The sequence below is a fragment of the Talpa occidentalis genome, unplaced genomic scaffold (assembly GCF_014898055.3).
Source record: "Talpa occidentalis isolate TD23 unplaced genomic scaffold, MPIMG_talOcc4v2.1 talOcc4.13, whole genome shotgun sequence".
Lineage (NCBI taxonomy): Eukaryota > Metazoa > Chordata > Mammalia > Eulipotyphla > Talpidae > Talpa > Talpa occidentalis.
In genome coordinates this window covers 76,524,325-76,548,621 of record NW_023601322.1, presented here as the reverse complement: position 1 = coordinate 76,548,621, position 24,297 = coordinate 76,524,325, and the positions used below count along the sequence as shown (strand labels likewise).

Genomic DNA, 24,297 nt, shown 5'->3' with positions numbered 1-24,297 from the left:
CTGAGTTTGCCCATGTTTCCTGGCCTGCCTTCCTGAAAATAGCTTTGTTCTGTTGGCTTTAGCATTGTGTTCTGTGTCGCATTCTGGATATTCCACTCTATACTGGGTTGTGGGGGATGCCCTCCTAGTCCATGATTGTTTCTCAGTCAGGCTGATAAATGGACTTGGGGCTTGGAGCACCCCCTGTTCCTAACTGACTGCTTATACCCATTTCCTAACGTCCACCTTCAAAAAAAAGACAGTATTCGTAGACAGAAGCAGGTGTCAGGAACTTAAGACAGCACTCTTCTGGATGTATCTATTTTATCTTTGAAGGCCATCTTGCTGAGAGTGAAGGTAGAAAAGGAGATACTGAAATTATGAAATCAGAGAAGATGTGAAAGGGTCACTTAGGAAAATGAGAGGATGAATGAAATGGAGACTCGTGTTTTGACTGTGTGGTGGCGCTACTGCTTGTTGTCAGTGATCACGATTTGAATTGATCACTAGTCATCATAATGGTATGTGTTACCTTCAAGGATGTACAGCTTATTGATGCAAACTCTGGAAATTGCCTGGTAGCTTTAATAAAGCCAGAGGAGAATGTGGCTGACCTGAGATTATTTGTAAGGAGTGGAAATGGTTAACCATAGAACTGAGCCACAAAGTAAAGAGATGAGGGACTTGTAAGTGAGAAGGTGGTGGAATGGATGGATGATAGGACCTGGTGGGGTTAAAGAATGTGTAGACACAGGGTTGCGAAGGGAGAAGGCTGGGTATACAGGAGATGGTGAGCGAGAACATAGCTGAGATTATAAAGCGGTTATCATAATAAGTAATAACAACTCAGGGGAATTAGTGACTTAAGTAAAGTAAAGCAAGATCTCCAGGAGGAGGAGGCCAGGAGCTGAGAGGCCTCTGTATCAGAGGAATCATTCTAATGGGCATTGTAAATAGAAAAACTGTGCCAAGAGCAATGTTAGCAAATATAACAGTAATTCAGAAACTAAAATCTTAGAGAAAAATGGGAGTGGCTCAGGGTTTAGTGTTTAACTACGGCAAGTAGGAGAATGAATTACTTAGTCAGATCCGAAGTTAGAAGTTTAGGAAGAAGAAAGGGAGAATGGCAAGGTAGTGGCCACGAGGGGCAGGGCCACTCATACTGCCTGCAGCTTCCAAAGGCACTGAGAGTAAGAAGGAAAATGAGCCCCAGCCCGCTCGAGACTGCAGGGGAAACAAAAGAAAAAGATGCTGAAACATCCCAAGGTGCAGGGCTGGGAAGAAAGAGCCAGAGCAGTCAGGCCTTCTCACCTGACTCCTGGAGCCCCTGGCTCTTTGGGGATACCAGAGCAAAGGCACATGGGGGGCAGGTTATCTTCCCAACAAGAGGGAGAGGATACAGTACACACTTTGTTCCAAAGGACATAAAATAATGGTAGCAAAATGATTTCAAATCACTCTTGAAATTTAAAGAAATCATCAATCCTCCCTGTAATGAAATTTTCACTGACCACTTTTGTCCTGGGCCCCATTATTATCGGGTGACCTGGGTTCCTCCACCCTTTCCTCCTTTTCTGCTCACACTCTCATCTACACCCAGATTTCTGTTCCTCGACCTTACCCACTCTTCTGGTTCACATCCTTTATTCAAATAATAACAGACACTACACTTGATCTAAGTTAAAAGACTAAGAAGCAATCAACACAAACAGGAACAAAAAACATTTGAAATGAAAAACAAATACAGATAGAATTTTCCCTCAGATGAGAATAATCAGTCTCTATGCAGTGAGGAAGTGGAATGATGAAAGGGTTAATGGTTTTTGTTATAACACTAAACACAATTGTTAAAATCTGTTTACACTGGAATCTAGCCAGGAAAATACATGTCCATTGAATTTTATTATCCTCAATTTTTTTCTTCCATAATGCTGTCCTAATAAAAGCTGCATCAGAAGTAAACATACCAAACTTGTTAGTCCTTAGTTGAACAAGCAGATTATTAGTTTTGCAAAGAGCTGATTAAATTTTCCCCCAAATCACATTAATTACAATCTACAATATGTTTTGCCAATTGTCAAACCTTAAGAAATGAAGGTTCATTATAAATTGTTTTACTGTCAGAGTCAGAGGGACTTGTAAACATTCTTAAGCATGACTTCTCTTACCCTCATCTGCCTATACCTCCACTGTCAGCTACATAGAATAAGAATCCAGTGACTTAATAATATGGAAAAACTGAAAAATCTTGAAACTGACTCCCCAAGGTCACATGGCCATTGGGGGCTGGAGTGAGGATTGGAATCCAGGACTCCTGTTTTCATCATAGACTTCCTTCAAAAGCTTCCCAGAAGGTTTAATTTCATTTCTTCTCACAACATAGAACATGGTCTTAGAGATTACATGGGTTTTCTTTGGATTCAAAGAATTTTTTTTTTCAATTTTTAACTGTTATATATGAATTGAGATAGGTATTTATTTTTATTTCAAATGCCTTATTTTGTAAAATAATCCTGATGCTTACATGACCTATACATGATTAGTGCCTCACTAGACCTGCACTCCCAAATCTGTTCATTGTGTTTAGTCAACAGTTTTCAATTATCTCTGACTATATTAATAGGGCACATAGTCATTTCAATGCCAAAACATTTCTGGGCTTTTAGATATTATTTTCCTTTGCAGTTCATAAATAAAGTGGAGGGACAGGATTTCAAGAATCTCATCATTGCTGACTTCATATTGTTGATTTCATAGCCAGAAAGAGCTTTGTAATCTTTCGGCATATTCATGAATTAAATGAGAGTAAGTTCAAGGCACAGAACATTGGAAACAGATTCATGCAAAATTTATCTTCAGCAGCAAAGAGAAATAATAGCACTATTTTATTTCACTGGAACAATTAGTAAGAGCAAGTAAAATATGATAGGGCAGTATAAAAAATCAGTATTTCATGTAAGTTGTATTTTAAATTCTATTGTAAGGCATTAGATTGCCAGCAATAAGTGGGGGAAGAAAACTTAAAGATAGTAAAATTTTTATTGGAATGATCTTCCGCATCTGTATCTCAATTTTTTTAAAGATTTATTTATCTTATTATTTATTTTTAGAAGAACTGGGGTATAGGCCAGAGGTGCAGTGGGTGAGAGGATTCACCAGAGACAGAGCGGGGAGCAGAACAGGCGGATTTACTGAAATATACTGCTCAGGGGGGCAGTGGGTGAGAGAGGAGAGGTCTGCTGCGCCATGTAGGTTAGCTCCCTGGCAGAGGTTTGAACTTAAGCTGTAATGGTAATAGCGCTGCGACTTAACCCCTAGCCACCAGGGAGGCTCTAAAACTAAGTTTTAAAAAATGATATTCAAAATTAAAATGAATTTTTATGTATTTCTGTTTATTAATATCAGTTGTAAGGTAAGAAAATGCTAAGTAATACAAATTTGTTCTTTTAGAGAAATATTATTTTAAAATAATTAATGGGGTGTTGATTATATGTATTTTCAACAGTTTGACACACACTTTTCCTCATCATCTTTTCAAATTCTAATGCCTAGCTCTATAAAATGTTAATGAATCTATTATTCTGCATTTTAGTACTGGTCATTGAAATTATATTTTGGGGGCCTCCCTGGCTGAGCACAGCGCTGTGAAGCTGTCCGCAGCCTCTGCAGCATGGGTTTGATTCCTGGCCTGCCAGGAAGATACCCACATGGCACCACAGACCTCTCCCGTCTTGCCTGCTGCTCCCCCCTCAGCAGAGCTTTCGGTCCATCTGCCTGTTCTGCTCCCTGCTCTGTCTCTGGTGAATCTTCTTACCCTCCAGTGTCTCTGGCCTATACCCCAGCTCTTGTATAAATAAAGTAAATCTTTAAAAAAAAAATTTGTTTTCTAACATCTTAAAATTTTATTTGTGAAATAATTGTTTACGTCATATTTGGTGTTCTGAAACATCTAAAAAAAAGTCTGAAGGAATGTCTTAAATTTATTTTGGCACTTCAGAAGTGTAGGTGCGTGAATAAAGGTTTTTGACACAAAAAAAGATGTATTTTAGTGACCTTAATCCAGAGGCATTACCAATGCATTATTTCATGGTATATTAGGGTTTTACATGGAATTAGCATCAACCTAGTGAACATATTAAATGTATAACTCTGGAATTTATTTGGATCTAAAAGAAAAATGTATGAAATAAGGACCCCAAAGTAATCTCATTTGGAAAGCATTATTATCAGTTATTAAATAGATATAAACTGAAGGTGGAAACATCCTCTATATTCTTCACATTAATTCAGTCCTGCTAGCTCAAGCTCAAGATTTTGCTGCTAGCTCCTTATAATGACATCCTCTCTATACTTCCCCTTCATCGCCATATTCTGAGGAGGCATCCAAGTTTTGGATCCAAGTTGAGGAAACCACTTGGTATACAAATGCTGGAATCTTTTAAAAGGGTAGTTTGTTTCTCTTTTAACATTTTAGAGGCACTTTGCATGTACCCAAATAAATGAGATTAGCCAGAAGAATATGCACCAAAATGGATTTTTATTTGTATTATTTTATTTCAATAATATGTAATACAATTTTGTATTGCACCTTATTTAAGTAGAAACATTAATTATATTAACACAAACTCCTTATAAACTTGAATTTTTCATGCCTAAATGATAATCCATTAATGGAGATAAAAAATTCCATAATTTGTCATTTAGAGCGCTGATGATTTTTCACTATTTTCAGAAATGCAGAGTTGAGATGAATCTCTCACCAGAAAGCATTTAGGCTTAAATTACGTGTGTGTCTCACTTATTGAGTCTGTTCCCAGTATTGACTGCTCATCCACTATTACTGGAGGATCCAAAGATGGGTGCTCTCTGCTCTTAGTGAATTCACTGTCCAGTTAGTACAGGTTACATGATAATGAAATTGCTGTTAGGGGTGAGATGGGATGATGTAGAAAGCCTTTAAGGAATATGCTTGGTACAAAGGCACTGAGGCTAGTGAGGATGTTTATTATTAGTGTACGAAATATGAAGATCAAGAAGTGGAAAAAAACCAGAAGAGTTGAAAGAAACTAGTTTATGAAGGTCCCTGAGTTGTTATGCTAGCCCTCCAATTTAACTCAAACGTGTGGGAGCACAAAATATTGTGTACATGGAAATGACAAGATCAGATTGGATGATCTGTTGGATATTGTGGACAATACAAAGTATTTTTCATTAAGATAAAAAAACAGCAATTTCGATAGTAAGCCCAAACCCTGAGGGAAAATATTTCATGGAAATATTAAAAGAACAGCTAAGAAGTTAATGGCATGACATGATTCTGGAAATGGTTCAAGTAAGAAAATATATGCACAAAAATAACTAGCATTTTACATATCTTTAAGAAATACTCAGAAAATTCCTTTGTCCTCATATAAGTATGTTTACTTTTGATTTGCTTGCTTGCTGACCATTTGCTAGTTCAATAGAAAATAAATGTATTGATTTCAAAGAAAATTCTAAGTACAAATGAGTGCAGATAGCCTGTTTTACAGACTTCCACAGGTTTATTTAAAAGTTTTTTATGTCCAATATGATAGAATTTCAACTGTGTATATTGAAACACTGGACTGACTCTCAAGAATGTGTTTCCATATTTATGATGCAATGTGATCTACCTGGGTAGAATATAATTTTATTAAAAATATCCATTTCATGGGTTAAATACAGAGCATAGGAAAAAATAACAGCCTGTCTCTGAAACTGGGAAGGACACCCAATATCTAGTCTTTATTAAATGTCTTCAGAGAACAATCAGCAAATAAAAAAAATCCCTTATGTTCACATTTTGCCTAAATTTGGTAATAAGATCAATGTACAATGGTTTCTTTATTCAAACTTGTATTCAAAACATTGAAACAGATTTCCCCAATACTGACTTAATACGAATGCTCCAGAGGTGAAGGTAATGGCCATAAAGCCAGTATTACACTGTCAACAGCTCACAGCTACTCAGGCCACGGGCAGAGGGCCAGTTACTTCCTCTAAGCTTGTCCCTCAGTTCCACAGAATTGGATGCACTGTCAATACTGCTATTAGATACTAGAATGGAAATTTCCTGTGTTGGCTAGGACATGGAAATATATACCAAAAAAATAGAATGTGATAGTTATATTTCCATGTGTGTTTAAGGATCTTAGTTGGATTTTCATAGTTGTACTGTGTCTGTAGCTGAGCAATAGGTGTTTTTCCTGATTCTGGTTTTTTTTTTTTTTTTCCATGAAAATTTTTAAAAGTAAGGCTGAGCTTCTCTATCTTCCCAAAATCTCATGATGTATGTTTCTTTGGTACAGTGTACATGGAATTGCTTCAATTTGTAGGCACACACCTCTTAATTTTTTAGAGCATCACTAAAAGAGCTCCCTGCAATAGTGCCAGTTTCTAGTTCTCCAATTTATCAGCACTTGTAGTTAAGACATGATTTTTTTTTTTTTTTTTTTTTCAGTAAGTCAGTATGTTAGCTCTGGGCCAACATAACTAAGGTTCGATATTTTCTGAGCAAAGAAAACATAATTAGCTCATAGTTATTCTGTGACTGCATATACGTTCACCTAAAACTTTCTGAATAATGCCTGTCATCTTTTTGTATTATAGTTGGCAAAAAAAACCCACATTGGATTATTATAGGGAACTACATCTGTTCTATAAAAGAGTATCTTGTGACTCTGAAGATTTGAATTTAGATTTTTGAACTAACAGTTGTATTTCATAAAAGTAATATTTAATTCTGCTTTTAGGTAGTCATAAAGTATAAATAGGGCTTACATTTTTTATCATTATATAAAATTTGCATCATATCCACCTAATATCTGTACCAGGTCATAAAAGGAGCACCTGATGCATAGAAAAGCAGGAGAAGTTGATTAAAATTCTGTCCCAAATTCTTACATTTTGGTAATGCCTAACTCTTTGTGACGCTAGTTCTCTCTGTAGGAACAAAGAAGAACATAAGTCATTTCTGATTCTCTAGCAGTTTATTTGAAAAGTATTTGAAGTTGGTGGGTATTGGATACTACTGTGATTAAGTGTAATGCCACACCCCACCCATCTGGAAATATGAAGGAATAACCTGGCCAGCCCCTTAACATTTATTTGCTTGAGGCCTGGAAAATTGCCTTTCTTCTGCAAGTTAGCATCAGCTTACCTGACTTGGTAGGCCGCACAGGTCAAGCTCGAGGACCTCTGAGTCATAGCTGTCACATTCAATCAGGCAGCTAGCACATTGCTAATGTCCTGGGGACCAAGGTCCATCCTGTGCTCCATTTGCCAAGTAGAATACCTTGTTGCAGGGCAGTTTCTGTGTGGAGAAAGGAGCACTGTCTTCTAATTCTTCTCCCTAGAGACACACCTTTTTCCTAATCTATATGCCCTAAGGAGCACTTTGTATTAATCTGTGATTGGATGTCCATCTCTCTCCCCACTGTTGGCCCACTGGTGCACACCTCACAGAGTGGCATAAGATCTGTTGGAGGCATACCTCGAACTCCAGGGAAAGGTCCTGTTAGCTGCTTTTGGGACTTTGTTGTCTATTTTGAGTTCCTATAGAAGAAATTGCAATACCAGAACCCTGAGATTCTCCAGATGTGAAAAAGATGGCCAACATTGTGTGTTCTGTGCTAGAAGACAGAATGGAGAGCTCCATGATCTCAATAATATGACATAGATTTTTTGCAGATACAGCTATCCCCCACTTAACACTAAAAGACGGCACAGTCCACAACAAATCTTTAATCAGCAACTTGTCCAGTTGTGCTACCACAATTCCTTTTTAATACAGAAGTTACCACTTAATTTCTAATGAGGAAAACATTACCATTCATCTTCCTTAAGCTTAGAGACACATTTGGTTATGTAAATTATAAATTCATCTTTATTGAGCTAATCTAAAATTTGTTTAAAATATATTTTAAAAATGACAAGCCTGTGCATGCTTCCTAAGTGCATTCCCTAAAGACCTGTATTAACATTGCTTTATATGTTTATTTGCTCTTTTCAGGAGAAAGGAAGACAATGGTGTCTTGCACAAAAATCATGAACAAAAATATCAGCATTGTGGACAACAAGAAGTGCAAATACTTAACCAAGCCAGAGCCGCAAATTCGAAAGTGCAATGAGCAGCCATGCCAGACCAGGTAACTAACCCTCTCCCACCTCGGTGCTGCTGTCATTTGATACAGGCTCAAAATAAGAATGGAATCCCAACTGAAAGACAGTGCAAAGGCTTATGTAACAAAGTGCAAGGTTTTAGGTGTGCAAGGTCTCAGAAAGCAAGATCATTGGCTTGATAGAAAGTGGTTTGGAGCATGAAGACTAGGATTTACCGCAAATTTGTGCTGTCCATGTGTGAAAACTTGGAGGAAGGGTGAATGTAAAATTATATCATAAACTGTTGGTGACGTCTACAGAAAATCTGGTGACTTAAGTATTTGTTCTTAGCTTCTCAAAAATGGTGTGCTCAGTCTTGCCAAGGGTGATAAATTGCCCACTGAAATAATCACCACTGTGAAGCAAATTCAAACTTCGTTGAAACAAATTCATTAAACTAGTTACTCAGAGTAAAACTGACTGAGGGAGACCTGGCCCAGGATACCAAAATCAGGTTTCTCTGAGTGCCTGGTACCTACCCTCAAAGCTTTTGTGTGCTTTTTGTATATTTTGGGTATTACCCCTTTTCAGTTATATATTGTATGATTTTTTTCCCCTATCGATAGGACATCTTTTTAATCTTGTATCTTCTTTTCAATGTAGAAGTTTTTTTCACTTGAGGTAATTCCGGTTGTTTATTTTTGGCTTTATTTCCCTTGCCATAGGACTTGTCTCCCAAAGCCATCTTTGTCACTGATGTCTTGGAACAGCTCACCAATGTTTTCTGCCATATATTGTCTGTTACAGCCCTTACATCTAAGTCTGCAGTCCATCAGGGGTTTACTTCTGTGTGTGGAGTGAGAGAGTGATACGGCTTCATTCTTTTTGTGTGACATCCAGTTTTCCCAGCATTGTTCACTAAAGAGACTGTCCTGCCCACTGTATGGGCATAGCTGTTTTATCATACAGTACTGATATGTATGTGGATTTATTTCTGGATTTCCCTTTCTATTCCACTGATCCATGCATCTCTTTTTGCCATGGTACCATACTGTTTTTAGTATTGCTGCTTTAAAGTTTGAAGTCAGGTAACTCGGCATCTGCATTTCTCTGCTTTGTTCTCAGGGTTGTTTATGCAATTGAGGGCCTTCTGTGGTTCCATAGAAATTTCAATATTTTTGGTTCAATCTCTAATTCTTTAATCACAGTCCCATCATTGTATAGCCCTTTACTTCCTTAGATTGATTCCAGGGTTGTTAATTACTTTTTAAAAATTATAAATGGATTTTATTCGTGCTTCCCTTTGCTTTTCATTCATTGTTTGTACATATAAAAGCTATAGATTTTTGTATGCAGATTTTGTAATCTGCCACTTTGCTATATTCATCTATTGTTTCTAATGACATTTTGGTGCAGTCTTTAGAATTTTCTTCATATGTCATCATATCATCTAAAACAGTGATGATTTTACTTTCTTTTCCTGCATGGATTCCCTTTATTTCCAGTTTGTCTGAAATAGTTCTGGTCAAAGCTTCTAATACTAGTAGCGTTGTATAGTGCCAATAAGTAGTGTTGCTAATAGGCATACTTGACTTCCTAAGCTCAAAGGGAAAACTTTCAGGTTTTCACCATTAAGTATTATGTTGGCAATTGGTTTGTCATATGTGGCCTTTATTATATTGAGGTAGGTTCCTTCCTTCTATTCCCTTCTTTAGAGTTACTATAATAAATGGGTGATCTTATCAGATGCTTTCCCTTGTACCTAATATTATTATATAATTTTATATTTACTTTTGTTGATATGAGGTACTACATTGATGATTCATGTATAATAAGCCATCCTTGCATGCTGGGAACAAATCCCACTGGATGATGATGCATAAGCCTTGTGATATGCTGTTGAATTTGATTTGCTAGTATTTTGTTGAAGATATTATATCATCTTACTTGTCTATAATTTTCTTTTCTTGTGCTCCATATACCTCCCATTACCTGCTAGGGTAATGATGGCATAGTCAAATATATTAGGGAGTATTTCCTCTTCAGTATTTTTAAAAACAATTTGAGGAAAATTGGCTTTTTAGTTCTTTGATAAAGGTTTGATAAAATTCATTCGTAAATCTCTCTGGTACTGGGCTTTTCTTTGGGGGAAATTTATTTTATTGCTATTTCATTGTCCATGCTTGTGATGAGTTTTTCAACTCATTTGCTGAGTAAACTTTATTGATTTAGAAATTTGACCATTTCTGTGCTGTCGTAGTTGCTCTTCTAGCTTGTGTGATTCTGTTGTTTCTTCTGTCAGTCTATTTAGAGGTTTGTCTATTTTGTTTATTTTCTCAAAGAACCATTCTTAGTTTCATTAATTTTTTGTTGATTAGTCTTTTTGATCAGTAACCTGCCACTTGGAATTTACATATCCTACAACTCAGAGTCGCAAGGAACTTATAGTTTTATAGGGTCAGCAACTAATACAATCTTTCATGACCCTCCACCACAATAAGTAGTATGGGGAGGGAGGGAAGAGGGACAAAGTTGCCAATTAACTATATTTAAGCCTTTCTATTTTAAATAATCTCTGTGATTTGGTGCCCTGCAGGCTGATGTTCTGTTCTGATATCCCTAAACCCCAGTGCTTCCCCATTGTGATACAGCCCTGCATCCTGAGTCCTTGCATTTCTAGCTTCTTGCAGAACTCAATTTTTAAGTCCTCCATCAAGGCTGTAGCCATTTTAATGAGATCTGAGAATAATTTGGAAAATCCTTCCCCCTTCTACTAAATAGAATTTCAGGACTTGCACCTTACAGTTTCAGTGTATTTAAGGTATCAAAAGCTGATTATCACTTTTCCTCTCCTTTGCATTCCTATTTTTTAACAGTTCTGTGCATCACCTTGGCGCCACACAAACATGTTTCTAAAATACTAGGTTAAGAAATAATAAAGAATGTGCAAAAAAGAAAAGCACATTTAAATACTTTCAATAATGTTATATCAATTGTACCTGCCTGGCTGTATGCTTTTCAGACTCTCTAAGTATATGAATTAAGAATTTTGGTGAGGGGGCCTCCCCTGGTGGCGCAGCGGTGAGCACTGGGCTGCGAAGCTGCCCACAGCCTCTGTAGCGCCAGTTCCATCCCTGGCCACTGGCGAGGGTCCCACATGGCACGACAGACCTCTCCTGCCGCACCCACCTCCCCTCAGCAGTGTATTTTGTTGGTCTGCCTGTTCTGTTCCCCACTCTGGCTCTGGTGAATTCTTTCACCCTCCCACGCTTCTGACTGTATCCAGTGCTTGTATAAATAAATAAATAAATCTTTCTTAAAAAAAAGTTTAGGCAAGGAAACATAATAGGAAGGGTGACCCAGGGAAATCATTGCCTGCAGTTAGGTCCCTTGGTCTTTTCCATTTCAGGTGAGAGGTAAAGAAGAAGAGAGTTTAGCTTTTGTCCTGTCAGCTCTAAACCTGGATTTGCTTTGTTTTTACAGGCTCTAAAAATTATCTTCTCTTTATCTTTTAATAGATATGGAAATGCTAATTTATCTTGTACTAAATCACTTATCAAAATATTCCAAGGTAGGGCCTCCCCAGTGGCGCAGCGGTTGAGTGCTAGGTTGTGAAGCTGCCCACAGCCTCTGCAGCGCCAGTTCGATCCCTGGCCACTGGGTGAGGGTTCCACATGGCGCGCAGACCTCTCCTGCCGCCGCCCGCTGCTCCCCTCAGCAGTGTATTTCGTCAGTCTGCCTGTTCTGTTCCCTGCTCTGGCCCTGGTGAATTCTCTCACCCTCCCGCGCTTCTGACTATACCCAGTGCTTGTATAAATATATAGATAAATCTTTAAAAACATTTTAAAAATTTAAAAAAATATTCCAAGGTAGCTTTCTATATACTGTATAACTTCTAGTTAGTTGAATGAGCAGTACATTTTTCTGGCACAGATCAGGAATCTTGAGTGATCAGGGTTTGAGGAGTAAAGCACACTTGTCTCTTCCTGACTGGCTCCGTGAAGGAGCAGAGTGTACAGCACACACCATTTATTTGTTAATACACTGACCTCGGCTGTGTTGGGGAAGAATGCCCTAATAAGGATTTGGTAAAAAAGAATAGTTTTTAAAGGTCACTACATTTCAGAGTAAAAAATCTTTGCAGTTGGAGAGAGGAAGCCTTTTCTTAAGAGATTATTATTTCCTTCCCTTGGAAAGGGAGGAAGTATATTTTGAACAACCAAGAAGCAACATCAGGGAGGTTAACCAAAATATTGAAAAGCAAGAAATGGACATGGGATGTTATTAGGGGTCATCGTATAAAAACTCTCTAAGACTTATTGGCATAGCGCAAGCTTTATTTTTCCTGTCACCCTAGAAAGAAACTCTAATTTCTAGTCATATTTATTGAAAACTTTACCAAACGGCTTTCTGTAAGCCTATGTGCCAAATGTAAAATACATCAATCTTCTGGTAAATAGCACTGTAAAAAGGACAAAGAAATGGGGTGCTTTCAAATTAGATGAATTCTGAAACAAATTTATTTCAGTTCTTATTTTTGAGATTTCACAAGAATGAAAAATAACTTACACTAAAGATTATCTGAAATTTATTTTATTTTTAAAATACAAGACCCCATGAAATTGCAAATACTTTTCTTCAGAAGTGGTAGTATCTTCTAAGTTTTGTAGTTGGGGGAAAGGTACACATGTGAGTTTAAATTGTGCTTATGGCCTGGTTATTCTCATGTAGAAAAAAGTAGCATGCACTAAAATAAATCTCAGAGATAAATATTCACTTTAGAAAAAATCCACTAGGGGACTCCAAAGCAAAATGTTAAGTCTACATCCTTGAGAGAGCCGCAGGCAAGACCCTGGGCAAGGCAATGTTGGGGTGCAGGCGAGATGGCGAAAATGTGCTTTTCATGAATAGAAGTTTAGACTCATTGGGAATTAACCCACTTTACAAGTGCGGCACGCAGGCTGTAGGAGAATGGGCATCCTCAAACTTTGGATTGCTGCCAGGAATGTACAGGCTTAAATTAATTTGGAACAATTAAGACTGTTTATAAAAAAAGAGAGAAAAGCAAATTCCATTTCAAGAAATCGAAAAATTTGTTATAGTGTGTTTAGCTATTGTGTTTAGTTGTATGGATGCAGCAAGGAATAAGGCATTGAGTTCTGCCTTTGAAGAGCTTCTATCCTAAACAGGAAAAGGGAGTCAAATGGCTTAAGCCACCTCCTAGCCCTTTTACTTCCCTGGGGATTATCTAGTGTCATGAACGTGCTGTGAGCCAGATAATAGAGGGTAGAGAACATATTCACTGAAGGTTGGATGGCAAAACCCTTCTAGGTGGAAGAGACGTGGAGATGACTGTCAAGGATCTGGGCAGTGGCTATATATAAACAAGTGTCACGAGGCATTTGGAGAGCAAGCCGAGTGTGTAACTTAACTTCTAAACAAGTGCGACGTGAAACTAGAGAGATATATGAATAGGTATAAATCATTTCTAAATGTACTATAATAGTATAAATATGATATAGTGAGTACCCATTATATGTCAGACAGTTTAATAATAAACACTTTCACAAAAGAGAAAGTGGAAACTTAACAGCTGTTACGTATTGTTTCAAGAATGTGAACAAATAGTAAGAATCCAAACCTAGCTTAGGTTCTAACCGCCCCACACTGCTGAAGGAGAATGTGAAGTCTACTGGGACATTTAGATGTGCCTACAAGGTTGTCTAATGGGAAATGCAGAGTTTTATCAGCGGGAATCATGCAAATACCAAATTTAATGAATCCCGGTTCTGATGTAAGCATCGGTTCGTTCCTGGGGGGATGTTTGAAATAGTGGTCCTTAGGAGAGATCCCAACTCATTAGAAATGGAAATTACATAGATACATACCGCTATCCTGGTTATTTTGGAAAATGGTCTCCATCTAGGAGTTAAAATCCACGTATATTAGGTGAATCAGTGAGATCAAAAGCAATACGAGAGTCCCGAGGACCTCTCAAATGAGAGCACTTGGCATCCAGCTTCCTGCAGTCATCACTCCAGCGCTAGTGAATGTATTGCAGTTGGTCAGGGGATAGCCTAAAGTAGCAAATGTAGCTCCTTCTGGAGGACATGTCCCAGGCACAGAAATCTTGTTGCTGGTGACAGGCAATAATAATGCATTGGTGACTGCTTCACCCAAGTTAAGGGGGATTCTCAATGACAGGCTTCTATGAGCTCACTAATGGGGGCATGTGTCTTCATTGTGGGGTAGTCTGCAGCCTTCCTTCAGTGGTGGCTCCACAACCTATGGCCCTTGGTAAGTGATTAAACCTCTGTCTTGGTTTCCCTTTCTGCAGATGGCCATGATAGTTGCAGTGCACCTAACACATGGGGTTACTGTGAAGGTTTAAAACAAAGAACAGAAATGGCTCATGCATGCTAGCAGTTTTATTAGGCACTACCATGATGTGCAGTGACAGGCAAAGAATCCACTGCACCAGGGACAGAATCTAATAGATACTTTGAGATTCTAGTAAGATCAAGATCCGGACATGATTCTCTTCATGGACGACTCAAAGAAAAAAGTAAACATGAGCATTCTAACTCTAGACAAAATCACATGGTAGGTTGAGACCTTTTCACCTGTCTCAGTGACTTCTGCTTTACTTTTAGGTGGATGATGACAGAATGGACTCCATGTTCAAGAACTTGTGGAAAAGGGATGCAGAGCAGACAGGTGGCCTGCACCCAACAACTGAGTAACGGGACATTGGTTAGAGCCCAGGAGTGGGACTGTGCGGGGCCCAAGCCAGCCTCTGCCCAGCGCTGCGAGGGCCAGGACTGCATGACTGTGTGGGAGGCAGGCGTGTGGTCTGAGGTAATGCCTGGTGTCTTTTTGTTTTCTTCTAGTTCAACTTGTATAAGATCATTCTGTGTCATGTTCTGAGTTGATCTGCTTCAGTATCTTTCTGATTGAAAAGGGAATCACACATCATAGATAAGTTTGAAAACAGAAGAAACTAAGGATATTCCTCTGTCTATACTGTAATCAATTGAGTGGACACATAATAAAATACATACTTGACTTATTCTGTATCTCTGGACATTCAAAAGGAAAAGGAAATTCAAATTTTTTTTGTAAAATTCAATTTTAACAAACATTTCCAGTGAGCAGGACTTTGTTTTTGCTACAGTTTATATTGAATCACCAATGCAAGACAGCTAGCAGTTCACCAGTTTATACTGATTTGAACCCAGTCTAATTCACTGTACCACACTCCCATTTGTAGTATAATGTTCCATGCCCCCCTACTCAGGTACACTTATAAACTCATATACTTCTGAAAACACACCCAGGCCAAAATTATCCATATGCTAAAGTTCCAAAATATTAGGAATCAAAAAATGACAGAAAATTCTAGGTTATAGCAAATAGCCATTCTTCTGAAAATGAGGATAAAAGTACCTTGATAAGTTTTGTGAATATTAACTCACCCCCTTTCTACCCCCCCAAATTAGTCCAGTTTACTTTTTCTTTCTCTTTGAGCTGTACTTTACTGTTTAATTGATTGACCTTCCGTTGTTGTGTATAGTTTTGAGAATAAATGTAATATCCAATTTTATATCAAAATGGACTAATTTAATCTGGAAAGAAGATTGACATGAGAATCAGAGATGAAAATACCCCACCTCCAGTCTTACCGTTTTTTTTTTTTTAAAGATTTATTTATTTATACAAGCTCTGGGTACAGTCAGAAGCACGGGAGGGTGAGAGAATTCACCAGAGCCAGAGCGGGGAACAGAACAGGCAGATGACGAAATACACTGCTGAGGGGAGCAGCGGGCGCGGCAGGAGAGGTCTGCGCGCCATGTGGGATCCTCGCCGGCAGCCGGGGATCAAACCGGTGCTGCAGAGGCTGCGGGCAGCTTCGCAGCCCAGCACTCAACTGCTGCGCCACCAGGGGAGGCCCACACCATAACATTTTTTGCAAACTGTTCAGGAGGAAATTGATCAGAAATATTCTATACCGATCTTTTGCCACCAACTGGAAGTAATATGTTTCAGTGTTTTACACCAATTTAAAAAGTCTCTTTTGTTTTAATTTACTGATTATACAATACAGGGAAAGTTTCAATTGCAAAAAAATAAAATTATAATCCCAAATCCCACATGTGGTTCACTTCAAAGATCAACATATTTAAATGAAAGTTATAAGAATTTATGCAAGACTTTTTATATTTAAACTTATATACTTCATATTTTTATAGTTAAAGCAATATTCAACTATTTCTTTGGACCCCTTTCAGACATAAATATAAATTGATTCTCAAGTTTTATTCTCATCACTCCTATCTTCTCCCCATTCTCCCATTGTGGGCTCGATGTAAGGATAGTTGTGAAGCCTACCTTTACAAATATTCTGTAGTAGGTGGGATAAATGAGTAAGTACACTGCATGCAGGAAAGGTTATTGGAAGATACTTCCATCTTCAAATCAGTAATGTCATATTATTAGAAAAAGCATCCATTTATGAACAGAATTATATTTTCAATCTATTCAATCATATAGAATTATGATTTCTAGGGATATATATTAGGTAAACCAATTCTTCATTTTAGTTTTGTTTTTCATTTAGTTTTGTTCTAATATTTTGTTTTAAATATAAGAAATACTTGTGAGAAATGACATACTGTAAGAAATTATTTTCACCAACATTTCATAAGTTTAGAGCAGAATAAATCTTACCAAAAAGAAAATGAACGATTTCCTCACATAATACAGTGTGAAAATTTGGTATCAATCTAATGTACATTTTGATCATTGTGTATTTTTTGTGTTTCGTAATTAACCCGTGTTTAATTACTCTCTGTAATAATGGTCCCGTATTCCTAAAACCACTCTATCCAGCACTGTGCCCCTAAGTTCATCTGGTCTGTGATACTGACATGTATTCTGGGTTTTGCCTAAACATTATCCTTTCTTCTTTCACCTGGTCTTTACGTGCATAATGAATGTATGAGAGATAACTAGAACCAGTACTTATATAATGTAATTATTATTCTAAATCTGCAATCATCCAACCACTGATACTCTCTTCCAGTGTTCAGTCAAGTGCGGCAAAGGTGTACGCCATCGGACTGTGAGGTGTACCAACCCTAGAAAGAAATGTGTCCTCTCCACCCAACCCAGAGAGGCTGAGGACTGTGAAGATTACTCGAAATGCTATGTGTGGCGAATGGGTGACTGGTCTAAGGTAAGAATCATTCTGTACATTCTTATATTACATTTCAATAATGTCAGCGTTGCCCTGGATACTACAAACAGTAAGAAGTTCCGTAGGCATAGATGGTAGAGGTACAGATCATGGGGTTTGAAGTATTACATACCCAGGTTCAAGTTCTCATCTCTATAAAACTGTGTTAAAGATGAAGATAAAATGTGTAAAGCCTTTCAACCATATTTGATAAAAGGGAACTCCAAAAGTAGTATCTGTGATTTGTTGCTAGGTTTTGTTGGTATAATACTGTGTCATGATGTTTTTTGTATATAATTAAGGATGATAGCAGAGCAAAGGGGATTCCCATCATAATGGTAAGTGATTCTTTTCCCCCAATATTTGGGGTTGTATACAGAATAGAAAGGAATGGAAGTCTTGAAGTCCAGTGGACAAATCAAGTGGACACAATTCACTGAAAAGGTAAGTAGTAATAAGCTTAATATTTTGATAATAGTAATGCTTATTTTAAATGATCTGTAGAAAACAGCTCACAGATTCACTCTAAAAAATAATCTCATGTTTTGAAAGTCTAATCATATGCAAGTGAAAACAATTCCCTAGGTTTCAGAAACATGTTCAGCAAGTGATTGCCTGTGTCTTGCCACATTCACCTGTGATTTCTATTATGGAATCATAACATCCTCAGGCTTAGAAAAAAAAAATAGTACATCTTCTATTCGTCCCTTTTATAAATTAAAAGGAAATGATGGCTGTGGGAGTACTGTGGGTAATGTGGTGGTTATTCATTAATAGCCCTAGCAAATGCTCTGTGAGAAATACTTTCAAATCTATGACTTTTAAAAGCTAGTTTCTTGTGATTAAGTTGACATATTAGCGTCACATTTGAATTCTTAATAAACTATTTTTTCCACAACTTCTAACACTCAAAGTTCACATCAGGACTCTTTAAAGGATGGATGCATTTGTCAACAATGTAAATCAATCCCTGCTAGAGAATTAGAAAATACTTAGTCCATTTTATGCAACTATCAACTGGTGAATCATCTAAGGAAACCTCACACTTTAGACTAAACAACTTTTAGGAGAAAGATAATTTTAAATTAACCACACCTAACTTTTTATGTTCAAGGTTTGTGTTCCCCAAATTCTAATTAAGAGAGCATAGGATGAAAGGGAACTAGCTTAGAAGTGAAGAGATGGAGAGAACTGTTTGGACTCTTTCAGATGGGTTTATTAAGTCATTTAATGCCTTTGAGTCTTGGTTTCCATATGAGGGAAAAGAAAAGAGAGAACACTTGATTTCAAACTCTTCACTCAGCACTGAAGATATAAACAACTAGTGAAAATTCTGGATGTTTTCTTTGTTATGTTAGACAATTGTTTATTTTAAAGTATAAAATCAGGGCCTCCCCAGTGGCGCAGCGGTTGAGCGCTGGGTTGCGAAGCTACCCGCGGCCTCTGCAGTGCCGGTTCGATCCCCGGCTGCTCCCCGGCCACTGGAGGAGGGTCCCACGTGGCGCGCAGACCTCTCCTGCCGCCCGCTGCTCCCCTCAGCAGTGTACTTCGGTCCTTCTGCCTGCTTTGCTCCCTGCTCTGGCTCTGGTGAATTCTCTCACCCTCCTGCGCTTCTGACTGTACCCAGTGCATGTATAAAAAAACAAACAAACAAATAAATAAATAAAACATGCCTTAATAAAAAAAAATTAAAAAAATAAAGTATAAAATCACTAGGATAAAAGAGGTATATTTTTCAACTTTATTTAAAATTAATGGAAAAATTGTAACTGATAGTCATTAACACTTAACTGCCAAAGCCAAAAAAATTATTACCAAAAAAATCAGAAGATTTAGCTTCTATTCTAATTCAATATTGCTACATATGCAGATGTCACTAGCAAATCCTACTTGCATGGCAATAAAATGTACCTATCATGTGATCAGTTAAATCTTAAGCAAATCAAAACTAAAAAGAGAGTTTGGTTTTTGTTATTCAAACACCAAACAAATATATTTTAGTTTAGTCACAGGCCAACATAAGTTATTTCTGAATACTACTTTGTGAACAAGGATACAGCTATTTTTCTCCCATGATGACACTGGTCCAGAAAGCTTACTCATTCAGATGACTTAAAAGCTTTTTTTTTGGTAAGGTCTGACTCACTTTCAATTGTTCAAGACAAAGCGAATAATGTTTAAGCAGCCATCACAAGTAGATTTCAAATCAAGGAATAAAAACCATAAGCATGTAACATTTGTATATAAAATAAGACCTCTTTATCTTAGAGAAATATATTTCTCTTCAAAATAAGTGTTTTTGTATCCTCAAGGTAGACAGCTAAGATTGGAGTTGCTGACTCATGTTGTAGACTCGTTTTTTGTATTTTGAGAAACCTCCATAGTCTTTTCCACAGGGACTGGGCCCATCTATACCCCACCAACAGTGTAAAGGATTTAGTTTTTTACCAGTGAACATGTTAGCTCTGGCTGTGTGGTATATGGCCTTTATTATGTTGAGATATATTCCATCTAGTCTTTTTCAGCATCTATTGATAGGGTCATATGATTTTTATTTTGCTAGAGTTGTGGTAAATTATGTTGATTATTTTCGGATGTTGAACCCACCCTTGTGTCCCTGGAATAAATCCCACTCTTGGTCATGGTGTATGATCATTTTAATGCATCGAATTCTGTTTGCTAAGATTCTGTCGAGTATTTGTTTATCTGTGTTCATTCGGGAAATTGGTCTGTAGTTTGTGTGTGTGTTGTCTTGAGTTTGATATTATGGTAATGTTCACCTCAAAATGTGTTTGGAAATGTGAGAAATGGATAGGTATTAGTATGTCATCTTTGAATGCTTGGGAGAACTCACCAGTGAAGCTATCTGGTCCTGGACTTTGGTTTTTAGGGAGGCTTTAGATAACTGCTCCAATTTCCTTGCCAGTAATCAGTCTGTTCAGGTTTTTAATTTCTTCCTGATTCAGTTTCAGATGGTTTTATATTTCTAAGACTCTGTCTCTCTTGTACATTATTCAATTTAGTCAGCATACAAACATTCATAGTAATTGCTTACGATTCTCTGAATTTCTGAGATTGTTTTTCTTTTGTGTTGTTGGGGAGAAAAAAAATCTTTCTCTTATGGTTGAAAGATAATTAAATTCAGAAATTTTTCTGAACTTCTTTTTCTCAAGTAATTTTAATTTATTCAATGTGCCACTATTGCACATTTTGGAGTTGTCTGCCAGGATCCACACAATCCCCTCCCCTGAAACTTTCTGAGACTTTCCACACATGAGTTGGTAAATTGTCCATATCTCTCGAGTCCAGATAACAGGTAAGTCCATTGAAATAGTTGTCAGCAACTTTCTTGCAGGTAGGCTCCCGAAGTTATGTCTTTATATTGTATGCAAGCAGTTAGATAAGATGAGGCATTTCTGTAGAAGCAAAAGAAATATAATTATTAATGACTGGAGTAAATTATAAACCCACTTGAGTCCTGAAGGTACACAGCTGAAGACTTTTAGGTACTGTGTTCAGAGCACCTTTTGTACTTTGAAAGTTTCTAATCAGATGTTGTCCAGCAGTCAGCATGAAGACTGTTCATGGGTGAGTGTTGTGATTTCTCTGGAGTTCACATGTTGCTTCACTTCTGCTTGTATTGTTTTAGAAATAGGGGACTTTCAGTTCTCAATGATGTCAATTCTAAAGCATCAGAGGAGAACTTGGAAACATTAGTTTGGAGAGTCGTAGCCTGATGTTAGAGAAAGCTTTCAGAATTCAGTATGTAGTGAAGCTTGCAAGCAGGAAGCAAAAACCTCAAAGACAACAGAACTAGAATCAAATAACCAAAATGTGTTGTTATTGAAATAATTTTTCTCCCCATAATCACCCTCAAACAAAATTAATTTGCCTACACAAAATGTCTAATTTGAATAAGTTTGGTCTATTATTAAGTACAGCAAGAACAGCGATTAATTATGTAAGTTCTTTTAAAACTGTTTTGCTGGAACTGAAGGAATTCAATTTCTTAAAAGCCTCTTGAGGCTCAAAAATCATGCCAAGATATCACCATCAGACTTTGTCTGCAAAACCAATAAATTTGGATTAATTACTCTTTTCAAGGTTCCCAAAACATCCTGAAATTCTTCAGCCTGCCACTGAGTAAGGCTGCTGGGAACCTGGAAGCAAGTATCAGGCTGGTTTTCCCAAGGTTATGTACTGACTCCATGAAAATAAGCTGAGTTCCTTAGAGTTATGTGTTCGCCTGTCCTAGATATGACATCGTAATCAAAGTGTCAATAACATAATCATCTTTCCAATTGGGTTCTAAGAAGAAGAGATTTTTACAGTTTTGGCAGCATCAGATGGTAATAAAAATAAATGTTTCATCTTTGTTCTTAAAGTTATATTTTCCCAAATTGCTGATAGCATCAGAGATAAAAGGAAAAAAAGGCTTTTACTTTAAGAAGTTTATGAAAGTTAAAAACATTTTATTGAGTTACTTTTAAACAAGTGAAGCCAATTTTTTACTTATCATCCTCGGTAAAACCAAAGAAGGCATTGCTTCCATAGAAACTATTGTCTCTGAAATCTCATAAGGTCTGTAATTTTCAACAAAATCAGAAACATTGCTCTAAATAAGACTAAACTATTGTAAAGAAGGTCTAGCATCTTCTATAAAAAATTGCTATGCAAATTATTCAAATCTCACAGTGAAACTTTTTGGTATGAATTACTAGTTCTCATTTACCAGAAATTCTACATTGTGATCTCAAAATTTGGGGTTAGTTTTTATTACATTAGAATTTATAGAGGTGCCACTTATATAACAATAGCCCTCCAGAGACAGTAGACACAGAGATCTCTTCATTTTCATTTGAAATTTTGATCATGTGTACTAATTTCAGCAAAGATTTTACCAATATTTATGAAGAAACACTGAGAACTTTTGTTCTAAGAAGGTGGGACCTATGCTTATTTTCCTTTCATTAAATTCCTAAAGGGATTTTGGTTGGGCGGACAGTTTCACCACAGCCATACTTATTTTTAAAACAAAGATTGCCTGATAACACCAGTAATTTAAGTTTTTAAGTTAAGTTTCATATACCCATTTAGCTATGTTCGCCTCCAAATATTATGTCAAGGAGGTTTCCAATATGCGATGGAAGCTAAAATCCTTACATGCTAGATCCATTTAGAACCATTTCAAAGATGAGCAGAGAAAAATGAGATTGTTCTCCAAAGTTGTTGCTGAAATCAGGCCCTTTGCTAAGAAAGACAGAAGAGCAACTGTCTAGACCATGAGGAGGAGAGAGGGAACAGCTTCAGATTACTTATTTTGCATTTCACTGACCCTAATCAGAAAGCTGAGGTTTGGAATTCAGTTCCCAAAAAACCCCATTTCTTCCCCATACATCTTCATCAATATCAATTAATTTTAAAGAAACATAAATGTCAAAATCTTCAAAAAATTTTCACAGGTCCATTGAACACTTTAAAAGTTTTTTTCCAACAAATCAGTAAGCATCCTTACTGGTTGCTATCCAGTGAAGTTTAAATTTAAAGAACAGTAAGATTTCTCACCATTTGGTCTTCATTAGATATCTTCAGGGGGAAAGATCAGGAGTCTGAATTGGCAGCACTTTAATCTCACATCAGCATATCTGGAAGTACAAGAGCTCTTCATCCTGCAGCCACCTGGGGGTGCAAGCTGTTTACCCATGCTCCTTCAGTCACCACCCAAAATGGCTTGCTGAGGTAGGGGCTGGAGAATGGGGCATGCCAGCCAGTTCTGACAGTAATATAAGTTACAAGGAGAAATAGGATAAAGAAAACGTGTTGATGGCCAGTGAATTGGAACACAAGAGTAAAACTAAGGGGTTTAAAGATTGTAGGCGAGGACAGACGAGAGGAGGGAGAGAGAAACAATGACTGATGAAGAGGGTCTAGTCCCCCACAGCTGGAAGGTGGCGGAGACTCACCGATGGTCCAGGCCTTGGAACAAAGCCAGGCCGCTGCTTGTGGAGAATGAGGCCACTGAGGTAAGCAGTCTCTGTGCTCAGTGCCCAGGCCTAGGTGATATAGCAGAAGACAAGTTTATGCTCAAAACTCTGCTGTCAGAAAAATATCGCATGCCCTGGTCCAAAAGCGTAGGTCTTTTGTCCTCCAGGGAAAGAATTTACTAGAGCCCAATTTAGTTGATCATATGTTAAGGTTTTGCTTTCTGGCCTTTTTCCATTCTCCGGTTTATATAGCAAGGCTAGGCGTTGTGGCAAAAGAGCATTTACTCTTCCTCTACTTAGCCCTTTGCTTTGCGCCCGGTGTTTTCATACCTAGCCCATGGATGGTCACAGGGGCTGCTGGGTATTGCCCAGGTTAGGCAGAAGTCAGGGAAGGAATAAACCCCGGGTCTGGGCTGCTGTTCTTTCTCTTCAGTGGTGTTGAACCTATCAAAAGTTCTTATTAATAATAAAATTCAGACGTGTCAGATGATAGAAATGAGATGACTTATTTCTGTGTCTCATTCTGAATCAAAGTGATGAAACTAGCATTTGTTTGCCAGTATAAACAATTTTGCTTCGCGGAGCTGTACTTTCTATTTTATAAGGTGCAGTTGCATTTTTTCATACACGTCGTTTCTTTCATGCAGTTGTATCTGTCTGTCTTGGTACCTTTTCTCTGTCATTCTCTCTCCATTCTTCTTTAGAGCTCTCCCTCTCGCTCTTTGTAGCTCTCATTCTCTGCCCCCCTTTCCCACTGTCTCATTTTTCCTCTACGTCTCCCCCTCTCAACCATCTCGAGCTTTCTCTCCCCCCGTGTGTCTTTCCCTCTCTATCACTGTCTGTCTTTCTCTCTCCATCTCTCATTTTCTCCCCATCTCTGTCGCTATATTGCTCTCACTGTTAGCCTTTGTCTACGTTATGGTCATCAGCTGTCTACCAGCTTTTCCATTCCTTCTCGCTCCCTCCCTTTCTCCCTAT

General features: G+C 37.7%; 1 protein-coding gene and 1 long non-coding RNA gene across 6 annotated transcripts in view; one reads left to right on the top strand and one right to left on the bottom strand.

Annotated features, from left to right (window-relative positions):
* Positions 1-24,297, top strand: part of ADAMTS19 (ADAM metallopeptidase with thrombospondin type 1 motif 19) — a 294,164-nt gene that overhangs the window by 246,385 nt on the left and 23,482 nt on the right. For all 5 annotated transcript variants that reach the window (XM_037509412.2, XM_037509414.2, XM_037509413.2 and 2 more), the window contains 3 exons: positions 8,012-8,147; positions 14,754-14,958; positions 17,183-17,335. In XM_037509412.2, the coding sequence (XP_037365309.1) occupies positions 8,012-8,147; positions 14,754-14,958; positions 17,183-17,335 (494 nt within the window). The remainder of the gene's footprint in view (positions 1-8,011; positions 8,148-14,753; positions 14,959-17,182; positions 17,336-24,297) is intronic.
* On the bottom strand, positions 19,397-23,471 carry LOC119243510 (uncharacterized). Its single transcript, XR_005124730.2, has 3 exons — positions 23,299-23,471; positions 22,901-22,980; positions 19,397-20,751 (listed from the first exon to the last, which is right to left on the bottom strand). It is a non-coding gene; the product is annotated as an uncharacterized LOC119243510 (long non-coding RNA).